The following is a 23426-nucleotide window of genomic DNA, read 5'->3' on the forward strand; positions in this document are numbered from 1 at the left end:
AAATTACCGAAATAAACGAGCGTTCTTTTTGTAAAAAAAAAGAGGAATTATTATGAAAAAAAGTTGAGGTGATATTTTTAATTTCTTAGCTGGTTTTTTATGGTCAATAGATCTCCCTTGTTCAAAATCAAATTAGATGATAGTTCTTTCATCAAGCTATTTTGCACAATTTTTGGGTAGCATCCTTCCAAATTATTTCATAGTTAAATACGCAACTGAGTATTAAAAAGAAATTGCAGTTAGTGTTTTGTTTTGTAATTTGCATCAGTCGCTAAACTTTTCAAGTTTTTTTTTCTTTTGATATTTTACTTTTTTCGCATTATATTAATATTGTGTAAACAAACTCATAAATTTGAAGTTTAGCAGATGTATATTTTTTCTTTGTTTCTTGTGCTAATCTTATTAAGTCGATTTTACATGCTCAACGAAAATTATTCTGTATAATCTCTTCAGATCATTCTCCAGTTATTTCATGAAAAATTTAGTTGAATTACCTTAGATAAAAGCTCCATATTGAATAATAGGTTGCACAAGTACTTTGTATATATGTATCAACTGATTTTTATTGATAACTTATCTTATTTGATCGAAGAAACTGCAAAAAGTTTTCAACTTTTCCTGATAATGGAAACATGATTAACAAAACTGAAATCATAACAACTTTTTTGTTATTCCTAAGTAACTAAATGATTTCCTGTTTTTAATATCATTTTGATTCATTCGCGCTTCAAAAACAATTTTTTGTTTTAATTTTTGAAATTTTTCGTTTTTGTTTTTATCGGTATTGAAGATAATTGAACTAATAAAGGTTCACAGGTTGAAACTTTGGACCTATGATAGATGGAACCGTTTTTCAGACGATGGTAGTATAAAAAACAGTGAAAATACATTCTCAAAGCTTGTTCTGCCATTTAATCAGAGGGCGACAGAGAAGTGATCTTATTGCAACAAATTAGCGTAAACTGCAGAAGCAGTTTGAGTTTGTGGACTTAAAAGTGTTCGTTGGAAAACTAAAGATTTAATCTAGGCCCTCACATACGTTGTTCCTCACTTGGAAAAAAAAGAAACAAGACTGCCCAAATCAGGGCAAAATTTTGAATGTTTTGACTACATTTTGAGGTCGACGAATTAGTCTTTGCTATAAATAAAATTATGAAAATATCAAAAAAAGGAAAAACCATCAACTTTTTTTGAGATTTTTTGAAAATTATCCCGCACACGCTATGTGAAAAACAAAGTGATATATTTTGTATATTAAAAATTTTTATACACATCAAACAGCGTGCCTCAATTTATTTTGGAACGATTTCTATGAAAGATTAAATCTTGGCTTAGGGGTTAAAAACACGGAAACAATCGCGCGTTAATTGTCCTAAATTGGCTAAATTGGTATGTTTTCTACCCCCATAACTTTACGAAATTTGATCACAGATAAAATGCTTTGTAAAAAATGTTTTCAAAACAGCAATAACTTTCAAATGAGTTAAAGAATTTTTATCGAAACTGGCTAGTTGAAAACTCAAAATTTGTTTAGAGAAACAAAACCATCGCGACCACAATTATTCCGTGACTTTCTTCGAAATTTGGAACAAAAACTACTCAGCTGCAAAACAAACGTTGACTCAGATTTTAAGTTTTTACTAGTATAATTTGCTGAATTCTCACAACAAAACGCATACTTCTAACTTTTAGATTTTAATAAAAGTTTTAGTTTGTTTTCTTGTGAAAGGAAACCTTTGTGAGGATCTAGCTGAGATCTTTATAGTTTTTTCAAATTTTTTTCAAACTGTTTCTCCAGGGTTTTCGCAGTTCAAACTGTTCTTTCTGTTTATGGGGATTGTTTGCAATTAGAATACTCTTATGGCGCCCTCTGGTTAAATGGCCAAACGGCGCCTTGAAAACATGTTTTACGGTATTTAACCCGACTATCATCTGAAAAACAGTTCCATCTGTAACAGGTCGAAGTTTCAACCGTGAATCTCTTGTAGGTGTAGAAAAATTGTGGAAAAAGTTGTTCCGTTCATCGCTTGAAAACTTAAAGTTTCGATATCTATGTCCGATTATTGTAGATCATTTTCTGTTGTACTCAATATGTAAAATCTTAAATGATAAGGAATTTATCCCACTAAATCAATCGAAGGAAGGGAGAGATTACTAGACACTGTGCGGCTGCTGTTACGGTTTAATTGAAAACTAACGTAACAGCCGAAAGGTTTTCCTTGTTTGGCCGTTTGGGTCATTCAGGTTACTGATCAATTGGTAAAAAGCCGGCAAAAAAACTTCCTTTTTATGATACATGAGAAAACTCCAATTTCTTATTTTGATGAGTCTTTTCTGTTATACTGCCCAAAATTGATATCTTAAAAATTTTGAAATTTAGGCCATAAAGCTCGAATCCGATGGTTGAAATTAGTTCCAGCGAAAAAGAATTATTATTAGCAAGAGAATCTCATTTAACAGTTGGGTAATTTCGGACGGTAAAACAAAAAGATCCCCTATTTTTAATTGAAAGCCAATCGTTGTCCTGAAACGTTTTGTTTAAGAAGCAATTTAAGGGAAATTTATATATAGGCTTTCCTGTCATCGTTATTTTAAAACCAAAATACCGGCCGCTTTAATACATTGCTTTATTTTTCTTGCGTCTGAAAATTCTATTTTTTATTTGTTGGTTGGTTGCTATTCATAATTTACTTGATGTTTTGCGTTTTTTCTGTAGAAGAAGAGAGAAAGCTTTTTACGATTGAGAGACTGAAACGTGCTTCGCTTCGTTGCTGATGCAAAATTAGCCAAATTTGTTAGACTTAAAGCGCGCTAAAACATGTCAGAAGTAAGCTGCGATCTGGTCTTGGTCTAAGTATTATTATATTTTTTAATGGTAGATCGCATTGTTACTGCTCTCTATCCACACAATGCATCAAACTATGGTTAGTTACACTGGAGCTAAAACAAACTGATACAAAAATTCAATTTATATAATTTTTACAAAAAGTTAATCTTGATGTTTTGTTACATTTTCGTGTTGTAAGTTATATTTGAAAAAGTGTTTTGTTTGCCATTTGATCTATCGTATGTATAACGTATGCGATCATTAAGACTGATGAAGATCTACGCAGAACGTTTTTGTACCCGCCCTGTGATCATTCTGCTAATTGTAACCGTTTTATTCTTATTGCACTTCGTGGTCCACCAGTATGAGCACCATGACAACGTCAAAGAAAACAACGAAGCTGCACTTGAAGCCGAAAAGAACTACAGGCGTCCTGAAGCCGAAAAAGTGACTGTGCTAGCGGAGCCTATCTGGTCAGAAGTTATTGACAAAGACAATGATAAACCGATACGAAGTACAATTTGTTTCGTGATTCTGGTGCACAAAACCGAAGGGTTTTATTACCGAAACGAAACCAAATTTCAACTTCGTCCTTTCACGCCTTGTGTGCTCTTTATTCAGATGAGCAGCGTCATCGACAAACAAGATAAAAACACAGTTTTTGTGGAGTCCGGGAACTTTTTCAATCCATGGGCGGTAATAATCAAACAATTTTACCCAAAAATTAAAGAAATTGCAAAAAATTTTGAATTTTTGGCTATTTTGGATTCAAAAACTGCAATCAATACGAACAACTTTAAATACTTCGAGCACTATCTTTTGGAACAAAGCTACGATGACCGGATTTTGACAATAAAACGCGAAACGTCCGAAGTTCAACGAAACCCCGAGAAGCCAGATTTTGTTCCCAGATTTCTGGAGCAGGACAATCTATACCCAGAAAATTCACCGAACGATAACTTCATTGTTTTTCCTCTCAAAGTCTGGAATTCTTTGGAAGATAAAATGACAAGTAAAGAGGAAACTTACTACCCAATCGGAATATTTTTCCAAAAATTACTTCAGGACAGTAAACAAAGCGAAATCGGAGGCTCTGAGCCCGCTAAGTTTGAGCCGGGTCTGATATCAACTCAAACTGAAGTCGGGTGGAGCTTGTGTAAGTTCAATGACAGCTTCGCAGTTGTCGGATACGAGAGACGTGAACAGATCACCGAGACTATAAACCGAGTGCCTCCGTATGGCTACTTCTGCATGCCTATTGTAAACTACCACGTGCCTAAACTATTCGTAGCTGCTGTGGTTCTTTTCGTGTCTGCGTGTTGCTGCTGCCAATGTTTATTAACGATGTCGCTGCTGATGGCGGGATCTCCCTCTACATCTTCTTATGCAAAGAAAGAATAAACTTTCATTTTATAACTTTTTCACGTTGTAATGCTGTTGTTTTCCTTATTTTCTGTTGTATATTCTCTATTTATTTTCTATGATATGAATTTTAACTTGATTGCGGCTTCTTTTTTACGGTTTTTAGATTTATATTTTGGACGGTTTTCCGGTAAACTTTCCGAATTGTTATTTATCAAGTCAAAAAGTTCTGCTCTGGAATATATGGGCACAGGCAGGGGCGTATTTAATTGTCAGAAATTCGATCCATTCGCCTTCCAAAGGTACTCCCTTGTTCTATTTTACGGCATCCATTTTCCTAAGAAATTTTTACAAAGACCAACAATATTTTTGAAATTGTTTTGAAAATGCCGTTCCTCGAAAGAATCTTAGATCCTACCCTGACAAAGGAGCAGAATATTTTAAAAGTTTGGATTGTTTAATTGATAGTTTTTGATGTTCAAAATGACGTTTTTTTTGTCGAAACTGATTTAAAAATATTTTCATACTTTATTTTAAGTTTGTTATTAATTTCGAAAGAAAACTTATCTCATAAACCCACGCTTGAAAGAAGTGAGCCATCTCGAATGAAAATTTTCCATCTAGTTTTCAAATACTGTCGTTTTTACCAGTATACCTTTATATGCTTAGTGACTTAATAATCATCAATTTTAAATTAAAGTCTCCCCCCTCAAAATTATTATTTATTGGCGCCAAAGGCGCCCTTAGAAAGTTTGTAGGGTCCGTTACCCAAGATGGATATCTCAAAATAGTACAAAGAGGGGAGACCATTTTGGGTCGACACGGGAACGAATCCCTGAGGGGGAGAAGGGCATCTGCTCTTTAAATCCTCCCGTGGTTCAAAGCTTAGTTTCCGCCGTCCAAATAAAAGAAAAACAAAGCGAAAAGCTATTCTGTTTTTTTTTAATTAGTTTTTGCAACTAAATTATTTTGACGATTATTTAGAAAATGTTTCCAGCATTTATGTGTTTCGGTTTTCCTTAGTATTCTTTCATTTTATCCAGCAATTCTCAGTTTTTACTTTCATTGATATCTGGAAACAAACTGCTGTGATGCAACTTTATGTGTCAAGGTATACTCGGATACTTCTGAGCAAAAGTTGCAAAGAATTAGAACATTAGAATGAAACAAATATACTTAGTTGTAGTTTTAATTTGTAGTTTTTAGAGAGGGCGGGTAAAATGCTAAAGATAAAATGCTACATTTTTCATTGTTGACACATGACTGGCTCATCATTTCATTTGATCGAGGTCCGCGATTTAAGAAAAGGCTTTGTGAGTCGCGCCGCGTATCGTTTTCAAGTCGCGCTGCGTGTTAAATTCGCGCCGTCAACCTTTTCTTAAGTCGCGCCATCAGTCTTTTCTTAGGTAGCCTCGCTTAAGTCTTTTAGTAGATCGCGCCGTCAGTTTTTTCTTAAGTCACCCCACTTAAATCTTTTCTTAAGTCGCGCCGTCAGTATTTTCTTAAGTCGCGCCGTCAGCTTTTTCTTAAGTCGCGCCGTCAGTCTTTTCTTCAGTCGCGCCGCTCAAATTTTTTCTCAAGTCGCGCCGGCAGTATTTTCTTAAGTCGCGCTGTCAATATTTTCTCAAGTCGCGGCGTCAATTTTTTTTTATGTCGAGTCTTTACTCAAGAAAAGTTTGAAAGGGCGCGACTTAAGATACGACCGACGGCGCGACTTAAGAAAAGACTTATGGTATTTTGCTCAATCGCGCATGTAGCGGCGGTTTATTCTCAGTCGCTCCGGTCTGGAATTGAAACTTTCAGTCGCGCCAAACGCGCAATTACCTTAGGTCGCGCCGGTCTTGTCGGTTTTTTGAGTCGCACCGTTCGCGGTGGTTTCTTCTCAGTCGCGCTGATCTTCAGTTGCCAAGTCTTGAATTGCTAATATAAAGTCGCGCCGGTCTGGAATTTCCAAATTTGGGTCTTTTGTTAAGTCGCGGACTCGACCCGGGTTAATCCAGCGCGTTCGCAGGAATTTTGGGGAGGGGAGAATCAAAACGTTGTTGAATTTTGTTTATCAATTTACCGAATTGTTTTTCCGTGCTTTCCCAAATCACTGTAGGGACATTTTTTTTTATTTGCGCTGCTGGTAAAATTTTGTAAAACACAAGCAAAAAAAGAATGTTTTGGGTTCTTTTTGAAACGCTGAAACCAGAAAATTGTTTTTAGGGGCATTCTGCCCGTCGAATTTAGAATAATAAATTGGTGCAAAAAAACTTAAGCGCTGGTCGAAAAAATTGATCTCACAAACAAATACTAAATGAGGGATCCCAACCCTTTACGACAACCCTTGCTGCCCCACTCTAGATTTTCATGGAAAATGTTTGATTATTATGGATTATTCGGAAGAAAACTTAACCCACATAATAAATTTTTTAACCCTTCTAACCATTAAAAAAGATTCGTAGGAGGTTTTAAATTTTTTTTTCAAAATCAAAAATTCATTATAATTCATTATGATTGATTATATTCCATTTTTATGGCAATATAATCATTTTTTGGGCCCAAAATCCATGAAAATTGATTATTTTTGCAAATCTGAAATGTTAAATCCAGTTTTTGCAGCGTCCTACAAAACTATAACCCAAACGAACAGGTTCATTCTCTTGTATCCCTTTCCTCCAACTTCCACACCCCCAAATTGCCTTCCCACGACCCCCCTACCCCCTCCGCCACACTCAATTTCGTCACCCCGACCACATCTCGTTCTACTCAACCTTCCTCCCACACTTTAAAGGTAGAAACAGAAAAACTAGAGAATAGAGAAAACAAAACATTAAAAATGTGAAATGAAAAAGTAAAAAAATATACCTATTTTCAATTTTCCAAGCGAAAATAAGTCTCATTTTTCCAGTTTTCTAATAAAACGCCGGGTAAATCAAAAGAAACTGCCAATTTGAGAAAACACTGCACTGTGTTGAAAATTGCAAACTAATTTAAGAAAAAAAATCGTAATCCGTTTCAATCGATTTAATCATTTTTTTTATTTTGGAGGATACTGAGAATGAAAACATGAAATAATCTATTGTTATCCATGAAATTTCAGAGTGGGTTGTATATTCTACCATTCTTGTGACACAGAAAACGAAAAAAACTGATCGTATTAGAGCAAAACTTTTGACTGCCCCTACTAATTCTCACGTTTATGGGTCTCATCATTGGCAAATTTAAAGCGTGCAATTGTCTTAGAAAATCAGTTTGGTCGACCTTGTTAACGTTTTTAAACGTTTTTGATGATCCGCCCCCCTTCCCTCAAAAGACTTTTAGATCCACCCCTGTGTCTCAAGTAGATTAAACGTGCCTCATGTCGCTTTTCACAAATTAATTGATAAAAGTTTCGAAAAAGTAAATCAACTAAGTAAGGAAACTTTTCTAAATTAAGTTTAAGGCATCAGTATTTTACAGATAATACAATAATATTTAGTACAAAATTGTATTTAAATCGTCGAAACCAACAAATGACAAGACTGCGTGTATCAGGGCGAAGCCCTGAATGTTTCGACTGCCTCTTAAGATCTATGGAGCAGTAATAACATGGAAAATTTAAATGTAATAAAGTTAAATTAAAGTTTTTTTTCTAAAAACTTTGAGATTTTTTGTGAAAACATCCTCCCGCACGCCATATTAAGTACAAAGTGATAGATTTTGCTCCTTTTAACAAATCAATTATGACATATAATCTTCCTTGAACCAATTTGGAACGATTTCTAAGACGGATTAAATCTCGCTCACGCGTTAATAGCGCGAAATATATCGCGCGTTATCTGTCCCAAATTGGTCAAAATGGCAATATTTAAACCCTCATAACGTTACGAAAAATGATCACGGGTGAAATATCTTTTCAAATTTAAGCTCAAGACAACAATACCTTTTGAATGATATTAAAAAATTCCGTCAAAAATGGCTAGTTAAAAAGTCGAAATTTGTCTGAAGAAAAAAAAACCCACCCCGAGCACAAATATTCCGTTACTTTCGTATCGAAAGTGGGAAAAATTACTTCGTATCGAAAGTGGGAAAATTACTTTCGTATCGAAAGTTGGAATAAAAACAATCGACCGATATTGGCGATAAGTTTTGTAGACGGCAACAAAGATATAACAAGACTGCTCGTATCAGGGCGAAGCCCTGAATGTTCCGACTGCCTTTTAGGGTTTACGGAGCAGCAGTAATAAAAAAACTAAATGAAATAAAATAAAATGAATTTTTTTTCTAAAATTTGAAATTTGTAATAAAAATCATCTCCCCACTTGCCATATTAAGTGCAAAAAGAGAGATTTCGTTCCTTGTAACAAATCAATTATGGCAAATAAGCTTCATTCAACCAATTTGGAACGATTTATAGGACGGATTAAATCTCCGCTTACGCGTTAATAGCTCGAATTATATCGCTCGTTAATTATCCCAAATTGGTCAAAATGGCAATATTTAAACCCTCATAACGTTACGAAAAATGATCACGGGTGAAATATCTTTTCAAATTTAAGCTCAAGACAACAATACCTTTTGAATGATATTAAAAAATTCCGTCAAAAATGGCTAGTTAAAAAGTCGAAATTTGTCTGAAGAAAAAAAAACCCACCCCGAGCACAAATATTCCGTTACTTTCGTATCAAAAGTCGGAACAACAAGCTATCAAATTCAATGGAAGTTTAAAGTTGTACTAGACATTTTTCTAAATCACAATCATTGCTGGTGTATCCTACAGTTTTTATGAAACTGAATTATTAATAAGAAACTTTCATTTTAATGAGTACAAATTGCCGCGATCAACTTAATTTTGTAACTTCTTCGATAGTCGGAACGAAACTAAACATCAACAAAAAATAACCCAGAAATCACAATACCATTTTTTCAATAAACAAGGATAGCCAGGCGCTGTTCATGCAAAAATCAGAGAGTGTTCCGATCACACAAAGTTTTATAAAAACAATTTTCCAAAACTGAGACAAGTTTTAGCAATTTCTCGAAACTGAGACAAATTTTAGCAATTTGTTCTTTAGAATTCGAATCACGATCTATAAAAAAAATACACTTGGTCCTTACGAATTTTTTTTCGAGGTAGTCAGAATTGGCTGAAAAAAATTAAATACACGGACCCTACATCATAGTTCCTTCTAGTTCTTCGAGAGTGGACGGAACAAAAGTTGAAATCATGCTTTTCAACGCACTGACCCTTGTTTAACATTATAACGCGCAAAAACTGACATAATAATTAAAATATTTGAAATAATTGAATAATTGAAATAATAATAATAAAACAATTATTATAACAATCTTAATAAGAATACGCTCAGAAGCTGAAATCGATTTGAAGAAATCGTCACCGGGCACTCTTGCTGTCTGTTTCTGTAAATATAAAGGACTGGCTAACCTTGATAGATACAGCAACAGTGGTTGTGAACTGGACTCCGTTGATGTTGCCATCTTTGACTAGTATGTCGAAGTTGAAGTATCCGTAGGGGTCTGCATTGTTGATGTTCAGAACACTCACTGTCTTCAGCTGACAGGCCCCCGCGTATGTGTTTGCTCCAGTGTGGGAACTGTCCACTCCGAAGGTGGCGTGTGCATTCTCAAGAGAGCACACCGGTGCAAAAAGGGGGTCGTCTCGGTCTGTACAAGCGATTGGGGCTCCAAAAGTACCTGAAATGGTTATGATTTCAGTTTCATGATATGAAAAATCATTAAAAAACACATGAAAATCATTTTTTTTCGTTTAGATACCTTAAAAATTTTCATATCCATTCGAGTGCAAAACCTCAGATGGTCGAGATGAACGCGCAAAAAAAGCGCATTGTGTTTTTGATTTTTTTTTTTGAAAAAAAAAGACTTCAAGAAAAATGACGGCCTTGGGGCTCAAATTGGTATGGCAAAGATGAACAGAGCTGATGTGAAAAGGTTGAGAATTCCAATGTATAATCAGAACTGATATTAATCGTACCTGCAGCGCGCCCATCTGCAAGTGAGGCGTAGAATGCAGTCGGGTCACAGAGAGGTGCATTGTCGTTCTCATTAGTGACTGTGACAGTAATGGCCAGTGGGTTGGTGCAGCCGGCTGCCGAGTTGCCCTTGGCGTCCTTCAACTCCAGGTCTATGGTGAGACTCTGATCTGCAACTAGTTCGTAGTCGAACTGTCTTCGGCTCACTATTGTCGGCAGGAACTTGGTCGGCAGGTAGAATTCGTTATAACCATCGGCTGAACACAACAAACAACATCATTCTATCTTTTCAACAACAAACAGGTAAACAACGGCTGAAAACAACAAACAGGGAATCATTCTATCTTAGAAAGTTTTTGAGACCCTTTCAAAATATTTTTAATTAACAATGACTTGTCTTCGTTTCTACGGCACTAATTACAGTTTGCAGTATCAGAGAGCGACCACGGAGCTGAAAATTCCCTTCTGCGCAATCAACGCTAATTTAAAGCGTGAAATTGTCCTAGAAACAACATTCACTGAAATTGAAGTCACGCATGATACCCAAAAACAATAATCTCACCGCCCAAAGTAGCGCATCCTATATTTTGACAAGTTTTATTACCTTAATTTTTTCTGAACGACCCTCAAAGTTTCGAAAGGCGCGTTGGATAACAAATAGGAGCTCTATAAGTATTAACGAATACCCACCTCTGAAAAGGTCGAATACTATAATTTTGTAGTAGGAGGGGAGTAATTTATAAAACCCGGCAGCTGTTCTCAATTTTAGACATAGTGCCTGACTGAGTTTAATATTGACAAACCACATCAAAAAGGACTTTAAAAAATCAATAGATGTTGCGACAGCAGCGGATTTTGGGGGTGGGGGATTGTGACGCCCCCTTCTGCAGAGGTTCAATTTGGACAGTGAACGTCAATGAAATAATTTTGAGGGGGAGCGCTCGCGGAAAAAAACGCAATTTTTGGTCAAAACTTTATAAAAATGGCATCAAATTGTCTTTTTGGCGTGTTTTCTCAAACATTCGTCTGCGTGCGGCTTTACAAAATATGGCGTCTTGATAGTGATAAGGAACGCCACAGAAAATCAGTTTGTCAATAAAAAAGGCCAAAATTTTTTTAAAAATACAGCCCCCTCCCCGAGAAAATCTTAGATCCGCCCCTGTGCTGAGACGCCAATATTTTGATCTAATTGACAGAAATATCTTTTTCTATCAATAGCACTACATAACCCAGCTCACATGCGAGATTGAACTCCAAGTACTGGTCAGAGGTGTCTGGATCAGAGAAGGCGACGTCAGTTGGGTTCACAATCACAGTGCCTGCCTTCGTGTTTTCAGAGATGATAATTGCGAGAGGGGAGACTGTCGTGAAACAGGGGGGCTCGTCGTCTTCGTCTATTATCGCCACCAGCACATCGTTGATATTGATTGGTCCATTATCAAGGGCGTTGCCAGTGTTGACACTATAGAATAATTCACTTTTTTAATTTCATTTTCCACATAATGAGTTGGTAACATTAACTTCAAATACCTCACAAAAGTAAGTTTTTAAGACACGTACTGAAAAAAGTTTGTATCTGCACCCACAGAAAAAAGATCATTCTCTTTTTGTCATATGCTTTGCCCAACTAAAAATAACTCAAATATTATTCAAACACCAAATAAAAGTTATTCAGCTTATACAGAAACAGATACACTACATCGGGGATGGATCAAGTTTTTTAGATGGAGGAGGATTTCAACAGAATTGCACAAAACTTTTCAAAAATTTGTTTTCCGAGTCTCTAGAAAATACTATAAAGACCTCTTTTGGCCCATTTTGTTGGTAAAGATTTTGATTCTGTTTTTTGCTTTTTGCGCCCTTTTGTTTGAGTGCCCTTCTAATGACTAGGGTGCCGAATTTTCAAAAAAGGCGTCCGGCTCTCCCTAAAATCAACCAGTGCATCACATCCCAACCTGAGTCAAAATGAAGGTCACTCACGCCAGGTTGAACTTGAACTTCTCGTCTCCCGCATCGAAGTCCTTGTCTCCGTTGAATGTCACAAGACACCCCAAAATGGGATCCACAGTAGCTGTGAACTGGGCAGCATCTGTTCCACTCAGTGCACAGGTGGTGAAGGGGTCATCGTCCTCATCTCTGACCACGAACTTCCACACCGGGTCAGTGTCCAGCGCCTCACTCTCCCGAATGGTGATGACTGTCGGGTGGTCCGTCAGAGACAGACTTCCAGAGGACACTGCACAGAACATCATTTTATAAAAATCACGGAGCCGTTTTTTTACTAAAATTTTTATCGCTATTTGGATATTATACGTTGAAGATTTTGGAATTTTGTAAAAAAAAAAGTGCAGATGAAAACTCGGCAAACAGACGAACTTTTTAAGCACTTTGAGAGCAAGTTTAATTGCAACGGAGTCCCGGAGCTTGAATTCAAAGGCTACCGCATATAAAAATTTGAAAAGTTATAGTATTTTTTACATAATTGACTTCGCAATGAGTTTTGTGTTCGCAATCTGTTCGTAAACTATGGAATTTACACAAAACCAGTAGCGTGCCGCAACCGCCCCCCCCCCCCTTCCCCCAATTCTGTTTGCCAAACTTTTCCAAAGGGTCCTCCCTTTTTTCTTTGGTATAATTTTACGAGATCCATTTTTGGATGGCCAACCTCGCAAATTTTCTAAAGGCCTTTGGCGCCAATATAACTAAATTTGAGGGAGGAATGCGCGCCGAAAAAACGCAATTTTTGGTCAATTTTTTTGAAAGTGCTCAAAATGTCATTTTTAGCCTGTTCATATAAAAATAGGGTCATCATAGTTCTTTCGGAGAGCTCAAAAAATCAAATTGGTTGATCTAAAAAAAAGGTCGAAGACAAAGTTTTCTTTAAACCGCCCCTTCACACGCTCGTTGCTTCACAAAACAAAAAGTTTTGATTATTTATTCTCAATCTTACCTGGTGGCGCCGCCCATCCGATTAAGAAGATTAGCCCAATGAGGTAACAACCCTCCATGGGCAACATCAAAGAAAGAAGTGCTAAACTCCCAGAATTTGATGCGAAAAACTTAGTAAATTAACAATGTATAGACCCGTAGATACCTTTGCGTAAATTTGAAAGACAATTTTTTATCACTTTCTTTTGTTTGATAGTTGCTTGCGACTATTCGATGATATTTGCTTGCTGTTTAACTGACTAAAACTGTATTTTTGATGCATGGTTAATTTTGCTGACGCAAGCAAATAAGTTTCTGATAGTACAAATTTTTTTTCGAGATTCTCTTGGCTAAAAGTGCACAAATAGTCCATTGTAACTTGATTTACATCTCATAATGTTAGAAGAGTAGCGTTTTAACTGCAGTCTGTCATGTGAACATTCAATTTGAGGCTCTCGGAGCCAAAAAATGAGTCTGATGAAATTGAAGTAGCCGTCTAAATTTAACCAAGAAGTAAACCGCAGACTAGAATATGCAGCAATTTAAAGCTACATGACTTCAAGTCTTTTCACATGCGCAGCGCAGGAAACTCAACTTCGTCGGCTGTTTTTATACCACCATCGAAAATTGGTTGGAATCAAGAAATCAGGCATTTTTCCCAAAACGTGAAACCAGCGGAAGTATTAGTAGTAATGTCCGTCGGTGCGAAAGAGATCGACGATTTGAAACGCGTTTTGTCAACACATCTTGTAACAACTACTAAAAAGGAGAATTCTTCAGCCAATTCTGAAAAATTTTCAAGGCAATTTTTCAGCGGAATCGTCGGATTGTTTAGAAGGAAACAAGTGCAAGTTATTGTTAGCTTACAGAAAAAAACCTAATTTCCTCATTGAACGTTTTCCGGCCTTGACGTTTCAGGATATAAGCTGGTCATAAGCGTTATTTGAGTATGCCAAAAAACTCCAGTTGATCCGATTAACGTGATAGTTTTCTGATCACTCCCGTATCCCCATATATCATTTGTCAATTTTTCCTATCTTGTCGTGCATCGTTTCCCATCTGTTTTTCAGTTGTGCCAGCAAAAAATCTGACAAAAATTGCATTTCTAGGTCCGTTTTTCAACTGTTAAATATATTTCGACTGTGCTCGACCTATGTTTTGACTGTGCTCGACTGATGTTTTGACTGTGCTCAACCGATGTTTCGACTGTAATCGGCCTATACTTAGACTGTGGTCGACCTATCTTTCGACTGTGCTCAACTAACTTCTCGATTGTGCTGTACCTATGTTTCGACTGCGCTCGACCTATGTTTTGACTGTGCTCGACCGATGTTTTGACTGTGCTCGACTGATGTTTTGAATGTGCTCTACCTATGTTTCGGCTGCGCTCGACCTATGTTTTGGCTGTGCTCGACCAATTTTTCGACTGTGCTCGACCTATTTTTCGACTGTGCTCGACCTTTGTTTCGACTGTGCTCGACTGATGTTTTGAATGTGCTCTACCTATGTTTCGGCTGCGCTCGACCGATGTTTTGACTGTGCTCGACTGATGTTTTGAATGTGCTCTACCTATGTTTCGGCTGCGCTCGACCTATGTTTTGGCTGTGCTCGACCAATTTTTCGACTGTGCTCGACCTATTTTTCGACTGTGCTCGACCTTTGTTTCGACTGTGCTCGACCTATTTTTTGACTGTGCTCGGCCTATTTTTCGACTGTGCTCGAGCTATGTTCCGACTGTGCTCTAGCTATGTTTTGACTGTGCTCGATTTTATTTTTCGACGGTATTCGACCTTTATTTCGACTGTGCTCGACCTATGTTTTGACTGTACCCGGCCTATATTTCGACTAGGCTCTACCTATGTTTCGAATGTGCTCGATTTTATCTTTCGACGTAATTCGATCTATGCTTTGACAGTGCTCAACTTATCTTTCGACTATGCTCGACCTATTTTTTGATTGTGCTCGATTTATCTTCGACTGTTCTCGACCTATGTTTCGACTGTGCTCAACCTACGTTTCGACTGTGCTCGACTTATCCTTCCACTGTGATCGACCTATGTTTCGACTGTGCTCGACCTATGCTAAGACTGTGGCCGACCTTTACCTATGCGTAGACTGTGGTCGACCTATTTTTGGACTTTGCTCGACTTATCCTTCGACTCTGGTCGACTAATATTTCGACTGTGCTCGACCTATGCTTAGACTGTGGTCGACTTGTTTTTTCGACTCATCTCTCGACGCATCTTTTCACTGTCGTCGACCTAAGTTTCGACTGTGCTCGATCTACTTTTCCCCTGGGCTCGAGCTATGACCGACTGTGCTCGACCTATGTTTTGACTGTGCTCGACCAATTTTTTGACTGTATTCGACCTACTTTTTGATTGTGCTCGGCCTATTTTGTGATTGTGCTCGAGCATTGTTCCGACTGTGCAGAACCTATGTTTCGACTGTGCTCGACTTATGTTTTAACTGTGCTCGACCGATGTTTTAACTGTGCTCGACATATTTTTTTGTTGTGCTTAGCGTATTTTTTAACTATGCTCGAGCTATGTTCCGACTGTGCTCGAATTATCTTTCGACGGTGCTCGACCTTTGTTTCGTCTGTGTTCGATTATCTTTCGATAGTGCTCGACCTATATTTCGATTTTGCTCGTCTTATCTTTCGTTTGTTCTCGACCTATGTTTCGACTGTGCTCTACCTATAATTCGACTGTGCTCGACTTAACTTTCGACGGTCTTCGACTTTTCTTTCAGCTCTGTTCGACCTATGTTTTGACTGTGCTCGACCTATGCCTGGACTGTGGTCGAGTTGCTTGTCGACTGCCCGACCTATCTTTCGACTGTGCTCGACTTTGCTTAGTCTAAGGTCGACTTATTTTCTGACCTTGCTCGAATTATTTTTCGACTGTGCTCGACCTACATTTTGAAAGTCCTCGGCCTAGGTGTAGACTGTGCTCGACTTATGTTTCGTCTATGCTCGACTTATCTTTCGACTGTGCTCGACCTATATTTCGAAAGTCCTCGACATATGTTTCGAATATGGTCGACCTATGTTTCGACTGTGCTCAGTCTATGCTTAGACTGTGGTCGACCTATTTTTCGACTGTGCTCGACCTATATTTTGAACGTCCTCGACTTTTGTTTCGACTGTGCTCGACTTTCGTTTCGAATGAGGTCGACCTATTTTTGGACTTAGCTAAAATTATCTTTCGACTGTGCTCGACCTATATTTCGAATGTCCTCGACCTATATTTTGACTAAGCTCGACTTTCGTCTCGAATGTGGTCGACTTATGTTTCGACTTTGCTCGATTTTTTTTCGATTGTGCTCGACCTAGATTTCGATTGTCCTCGACTTATGTTTCGACTGTGCTTGACATATGCTTAGACTGAGACCGACCTTTTTTTCGACTGTGCTCGACTTATCTTTCCTCTGTGGTCGATCTACGTTTCTGACTGCGCTCGACCTATGCTTAGACTCTGGTCGACCTAGATTTCGAATGTCCTCGATCTTTTTTTCGACTGTGCTCGACTTATGTTTCGTCTATGCTCGACTTATCTTTCGACTGTGCTCGACCTTTATTTCGAAAGTCCTCGACCTATGTTTTGACTGTGCTCGACTTTCCTTTGGAATGTGGTTGACCTATTTTTCGACTGTGCTCAAATTATTTTTCCTCTGTGGTCGACTTATGTTTCCGACTCCGCTCGACCTATGCTTAGACCGTGGTCGACATAATTTTTGACGAATTTGCTCAAATTATCCTTCGACTTTGGTCAACTTATGTTTCGACTGTGCTCAAACTATGCTTGGACTGTGGTCGACTTATTTTTTGACTGTGCTCCTCTTATCTTTTCTCTGTCGTCGACCTAATTTTCAACTGTGCTCGCCCTAAATGTTGACTGTTTTTGGCCTACTTTTCGATTTCGCTCGAGTTATGACCGACTGCACTCTACCTATCTTTCGACTGTGCTCAACTAACTTTTCGATTGTGCTCTACCTATGTTTCGATTGTGCTCTACCTATGTTTCGACTGTGCTCGACCTATATTTCGAGAGTCCTTGACCTATGTGTCGACTGTGCTCGACTTATGTTTCTTCTATGCTCGACTTATCTTTCGACTGTGCTCGACCTATATTTCGAAAGTCCTCGACCTATGTTTCGAATATGGTCGACCTATGTTTCGACTGTGCTCAGTCTATGCTTAGACTGTGGTCGACCTATTTTTCGACTGTGCTCGACCTATATTTTGAACGTCCTCGACTTTTGTTTCGACTGTGCTCGACTTTCGTTTCGAATGTGGTCGACCTATTTTTGGACTTTGCTCAAATTATCTTTCGACTGTGCTTGACATATATTTCGAATGTCCTCGACCTATGTTTTGACTGTGCTCGACTTTCGTTTCGAATGTGGTCGACCTATTTTTCGAATATGGTCGACCTTTGTTTCGACTGTGCTCGACTTATATTTCGGGTTTGCTCGAATTTTTTTTCGACTGTGCTCGACTTATCTTTCCTCTGTGGTCGATCTACGTTTCTGACTGCGCTCGACCTATGCTTAGACTCTGGTCGACCTAGATTTCGAATGTCCTCTATCTTTTTTTCGACTGTGCTTGACTTATGTTTCGTCTATGCTCGACTTATCTTTCGACTGTGCTCGACCTTTATTTCGAAAGTCCTCGACCTATGTTTTGACTGTGCTCGACTTTCCTTTGGAATGTGGTCGACCTATTTTTCGACTGTGCTCAAATTATTTTTCCTCTGTGGTCGACTTATGTTTCCGACTCCGCTCGACCTATGCTTAGACCGTGGTCGACATATTTTTGACGAATTTGCTCAAATTATCCTTCGACTGTGGTCAACTTATGTTTCGACTGTGCTCGAACTATGCTTGGACTGTGTTCGACTTATTTTTTGACTGTGCTCCTCTTATCTTTTCTTTGTCGTCGACCTAATTTTCAACTGTGCTCGCCCTAAATTTTGACTGTTTTTGGCCTACTTTTCGATTTCGCTCGAGTTATGACCGACTGCACTCTACCTATCTTTCGACTGTGCTCAACTAACTTTTCGATTGTGCTCTACCTATGTTTCGATTGTGCTCTACCTATGTTTCGACTGTGCTCGACCTATATTTCGAGAGTCCTTGACCTATGTGTCGACTGTGCTCGACTTATGTTTCGTCTATGCTCGACTTATCTTTCGACTGTGCTCGACCTATATTTCGAAAGTCCTCGACCTATATTTCGAAAGTCCTCGACCTATATTTCGAATATGGTCGACCTATGTTTTTGACTGTGCTCAGTCTATGCTAAGACTGTGGTGGACCTTTTTTTCGACTGTGCTCGACCTATATTTTGAACGTCCTCGACTTTTGTTTCGACTGTGATCGACTTTCGTTTCGAATGTGGTCGACCTATTTTTGAACTTTGCTCAATTTATCTTTCGACTGTGCTTGACATATATTTCGAATGTCCTCGACCTATGTTTTGACTGTTCTCGACTTTCGTTTCGAATGTGGTCGACCTATTTTTTGAATATGGTCGACCTATGTTTCGACTGTGGTCAACTTATGTTTCGACTGTGCTCGAACTATGCTTGGACTGTGGTCGACTTATTTTTTGACTGTGCTCCTCTTATCTTTTCTTTGTCGTCGACCTAATTTTCAACTGTGCTTGCCCTAAAGTTTGACTGTTTTTGGCCTACTTTTCGATTTCGCTCGAGTTATGACCGACTGCACTCTACCTATCTTTCGACTGTGCTCAACTAACTTTTCGATTGTGCTCTACCTATGTTTCGATTGTGCTCTACCTATGTTTCGACTGTGCTCGACCTATATTTCGAGAGTCCTTGACCTATGTGTCGACTGTGCTCGACTTATGTTTCGTCTATGCTCGACTTATCTTTCGAGTGTGCTCGACCTATATTTCGAAAGTCCTCGACCTATTTTTCGAATATGGTCGACCTATCTTTTTGACTGTGCTCAGTCTATGCTAAGACTGTGCTCGACCTATATTTTGAACGTCCTCGACTTTTGTTTCGACTGTGCTCGACTTTCGTTTCGAATGTGGTCGACCTATTTTTGGACTTTGCTCAAATTATCTTTCGACTGTGCTTGACATATAATTCGAATGTCCTCGGCCTATGTTTTGACTGTGCTCGACTTTCGTTTCGAATGTGGTCGACCTATTTTTCGAATATGGTCGACCTATGTTTCGACTGTGCTCGACTTATATTTCGACTTTGCTCGAACTTTTTTTCGACTGTGCTCAACTTATCTTTCCTCTGTGGTTGATCTACGTTTCTGACTGCGCTCGACCTATGCTTAGACTCTGGTCGGCCTAGATTTCGAATGTCCTCGATCTTTTTTTCGACTGTGCTCGACTTATGTTTCGTCTATGCTCGACTTATCTTTCGACTGTGCTCGACCTTTATTTCGAAAGTCCTCGACCTATGTTTTGACTGTGCTCGACTTTCCTTTGGAATGTGGTCGAACTATTTTTCGACTATGCTCAAATTATTTTTCCTCTGTGGTCGACTTATGTTTCCGACTCCGCTCGACCTATGCTTAGACCGTGGTCGACATATTTTTGACGAATTTGCTCAAATTATCCTTCGACTGTGGTCAACTTATGTTTCGACTGTGCTCGAACTATGCTTGGACTGTGGTCGACTTATTTTTTGACTGTGCTCCTCTTATCTTTTCTTTGTCGTCGACCTAATTTTCAACTGTGCTCGCCCTAAATTTTGACTGTTTTTGGCCTACTTTTCGATTTCGCTCGAGTTATGACCGACTGCACTCTACCTATCTTTCGACTGTGCTCAACTAACTTTTCGATTGTGCTCTACCTATGTTTCGATTGTGCTCTACCTATGTTTCGACTGTGCTCGACCTATATTTCGAGAGTCCTTGACCTATGTGTCGACTGTGCTCGACTTATGTTTCGTCTATGCTCGACTTATCTTTCGACTGTGCTCGACCTATATTTCGAAAGTCCTCGACCTATATTTCGAATATGGTCGACCTATGTTTTTGACTGTGCTCAGTCTATGCTAAGACTGTGGTGGACCTATTTTTCGACTGTGCTCGACCTATATTTTGAACGTCCTCGACTTTTGTTTCGACTGTGCTCGACTTTCGTTTCGAATGTGGTCGACATATTTTTGGACTTTGCTCAAATTATCTTTCGACTGTGCTTGACATATATTTCGAATGTCCTCGACCTATATTTTGACTGTGCTCGACTTTCGTTTCGAATGTGGTCGACCTATTTTTCGAATTGGTCGACCTATGTTTCGACTGTGCTCGACTTATATTTCGACTTTGCTCGAATTTTTTTTCGACTGTGCTCGACTTATCTTTCCTCTGTGGTCGATCTACGTTTCTGACTGCGCTCGACCTATGCTTAGACTCTGGTCGACCTAAATTTCGAATGTCCTCGATCTTTTTTTCGACTGTGCTCGATTTATGTTTCGTCTATGCTCGACTTATCTTTCGACTGTGCTCGACCTTTATTTCGAAAGTCCTCGACCTATTTTTCGACTGTGCTCAAATTATTTTTCCTCTGTGGTCGACTTATGTTTCCGACTCCGCTCGACCTATGCTTAGACCGTGGTCGACATATTTTTTGACGAATTTGCTCAAATTATCTTTCGAAGGTGGTCAACTTATGTTTCGACTGTGCTCGAACTATGCTTGGACTGTGGTCGACTTATTTTTTGACTGTGCTCCTCTTATCTTTTCTTTGTCGTCGACCTAATTTTCAACTGTGCTCGCCCTAAATTTTGACTGTTTTTGGCCTACTTTTCGATTTCGCTCGAGTTATGACCGACTGCACTCTACCTATCTTTCGAATGTGCTCAACTAACTTTTCGATTGTGCTCTACCTATATTTCGATTGTGCTCTACCTATGTTTCGACTGTGCTCGACCTATATTTCGAGAGTCCTTGACCTATGTGTCGACTGTGCTCGACTTATGTTTCGTCTATGCTCGACTTACCTTTCGACTGTGCTCGACCTATATTTCGAAAGTCCTCGACCTATGTTTCGAATATGGTCGACCTATGTTTCGACTGTGCTCAGTCTATGCTTAGACTGTGGTCGACCCATTTTTTGACTGTGCTCGACCTATATTTTGAACGTCCTCGACTTTTGTTTCGACTGTGCTCGACTTTCGTTTCGAATGTGGTCGACCTATTTTTGGACTTTGCTCAAATTATCTTTCGACTGTGTTTGACATATAATTCGAATGTCCTCGACCTATATTTTGACTGTGCTCGACTTTCGTTTCGAATGTGGTCGACCTATTTTTCGAATTGGTCGACCTATGTTTCGACTGTGCTCGACTTATATTTCGACTTTGCTCGAAATTTTTTTTCGACTGTGCTCGACTTATCTTTCCTCTGTGGTCGATCTACGTTTCTGACTGCGCTCGACCTATGCTTAGACTCTGGTCGACCTAGATTTCGAATGTCCTCGATCTTTTTTTCGACTGTGCTCGACTTATGTTTCGTCTATGCTCGACTTATCTTTCGACTGTGCTCGACCTTTATTTCGAAAGTCCTCGACCTATGTTTTGACTGTGCTCGACTTTCCTTTGGAATGTGGTCGACCTATTTTTCGACTGTGCTCAAATTATTTTTCTTCTGTGGTCGACTTATGTTTCCGACTCCGCTCGACCTATGCTTAGACCGTGGTCGACATATTTTTGACGAATTTGCTCAAATTATCCTTCGACTGTGGTCAACTTATGTTTCGACTGTGCTCGAACTATGCTTGGACTGTGGTCGACTTATTTTTTGACTGTACTCCTCTTATCTTTTCTTTGTCGTCGACCTAATTTTCAACTGTGCTCGCCCTAAATTTTGACTGTTTTTGGCCTACTTTTCGATTTCGCTCGAGTTATGACCGACTGCACTCTACCTATCTTTCGACTGTGCTGAACTAACTTTTCGATTGTGCTCTACCTATGTTTCGATTGTGCTCTACCTATGTTTCGACTGTGCTCGACCTATATTTCGAGAGTCCTTGACCTATGTGTCGACTGTGCTCGACTTATGTTTCGTCTATGCTCGACTTATCTTTCGACTGTGCTCGACCTATGTTTCGAATATGGTCGACCTATGTTTTTGACTGTGCTCAGTCTATGCTTAGACTGTGGTCGACCTATTTTTCGACTGTGCTCGACCTATATTTTGAACGTCCTCGACTTTTGTTTTGACTGTGCTCGACTTTCGTTTCGAATGTGGTCGACCTATTTTTGGACTTTGCTCAAATTATCTTTCGACTGTGCTTGACATATATTTCGAATGTCCTCGACCTATGTTTTGACTGTGCTCAACTTTCGTTTCGAATGTGGTCGACCTATTTTTCGAATATGGTCGACCTATGTTTCGACTGTGCTCGACTTATATTTCGACTTTGCTCGAATTTTTTTTCGACTGTGCTCGACTTATCTTTCCTCTGTGGTTGATCTACGTTTCTGACTGCGCTCGACCTATGCTTAGACTCTGGTCGGCCTAGATTTCGAATGTCCTCGATCTTTTTTTCGACTGTGCTCGACTTATGTTTCGTCTATGCTCGACTTATCTTTCGACTGTGCTCGACCTTTATTTCGAAAGTCCTCGACCTATGTTTTGACTGTGCTCGACTTTCCTTTGGAATGTGGTCGACCTATTTTTCGACTGTGCTCAAATTATTTTTCCTCTGTGGTCGACTTATGTTTCCGACTCCGCTCGACCTATGCTTAGACCGTGGTCGACATATTTTTTGACGAATTTGCTCAAATTATCCTTCGACTGTGGTCAACTTATGTTTCGACTGTGCTCGAACTATGCTTGGACTGTGGTCGACTTATTTTTTGACTGTGCTCCTCTTATCTTTTCTTTGTCGTCGACCTAATTTTCAACTGTGCTCGCCCTAAATTTTGACTGTTTTTGGCCTACTTTTCGATTTCGCTCGAGTTATGATCGACTGCACTCTACCTATCTTTCGACTGTGCTCAACTAACTTTTCGACTGTGCTCTACCTATGTTTCGATTGTGCTCTACCTATGTTTCGACTGTGCTCGACCTATATTTCGAGAGTCCTTGACCTATGTGTCGACTGTGCTCGACTTATGTTTCGTCTATGCTCGACTTATCTTTCGACTGTGCTCGACCTATATTTCGAAAGTCCTCGAACTATGTTTCGAATATGGTCGACCTATGTTTCGACTGTGCTCAGTCTATGCTTAGACTGTGGTCGACCTATTTTTCGACTGTGCTCGACCTATATTTTGAACGTCCTCGACTTTTGTTTCGACTGTGCTCGACTTTCGTTTCGAATGTGGTCGACCTAT

General features: G+C 39.0%; 1 protein-coding gene across 1 annotated transcript in view; it reads right to left on the reverse strand.

Moving 5' to 3' along the window:
• The window catches only part of LOC134857499 (cadherin-23-like), a 121666-nt gene extending 108303 nt beyond the window's left edge, over positions 1-13363 (reverse strand). Inside the window, exons 1-5 of the mRNA XM_063873736.1 lie at positions 13115-13363; positions 12145-12400; positions 11403-11626; positions 10167-10421; positions 9600-9868 (exon numbers count right to left, since the gene is read on the reverse strand). Of these exons, the coding sequence (XP_063729806.1) occupies positions 9600-9868; positions 10167-10421; positions 11403-11626; positions 12145-12400; positions 13115-13181 (1071 nt within the window). The 5' untranslated portion in view covers positions 13182-13363. The remainder of the gene's footprint in view (positions 1-9599; positions 9869-10166; positions 10422-11402; positions 11627-12144; positions 12401-13114) is intronic.
• Positions 13364-23426: the final 10063 nt, after the last annotated feature.

Source organism: Symsagittifera roscoffensis, chromosome 1, assembly GCF_963678635.1.
Source record: "Symsagittifera roscoffensis chromosome 1, txSymRosc1.1, whole genome shotgun sequence".
Classification (NCBI taxonomy): Eukaryota; Metazoa; Xenacoelomorpha; order Acoela; family Convolutidae; genus Symsagittifera; species Symsagittifera roscoffensis.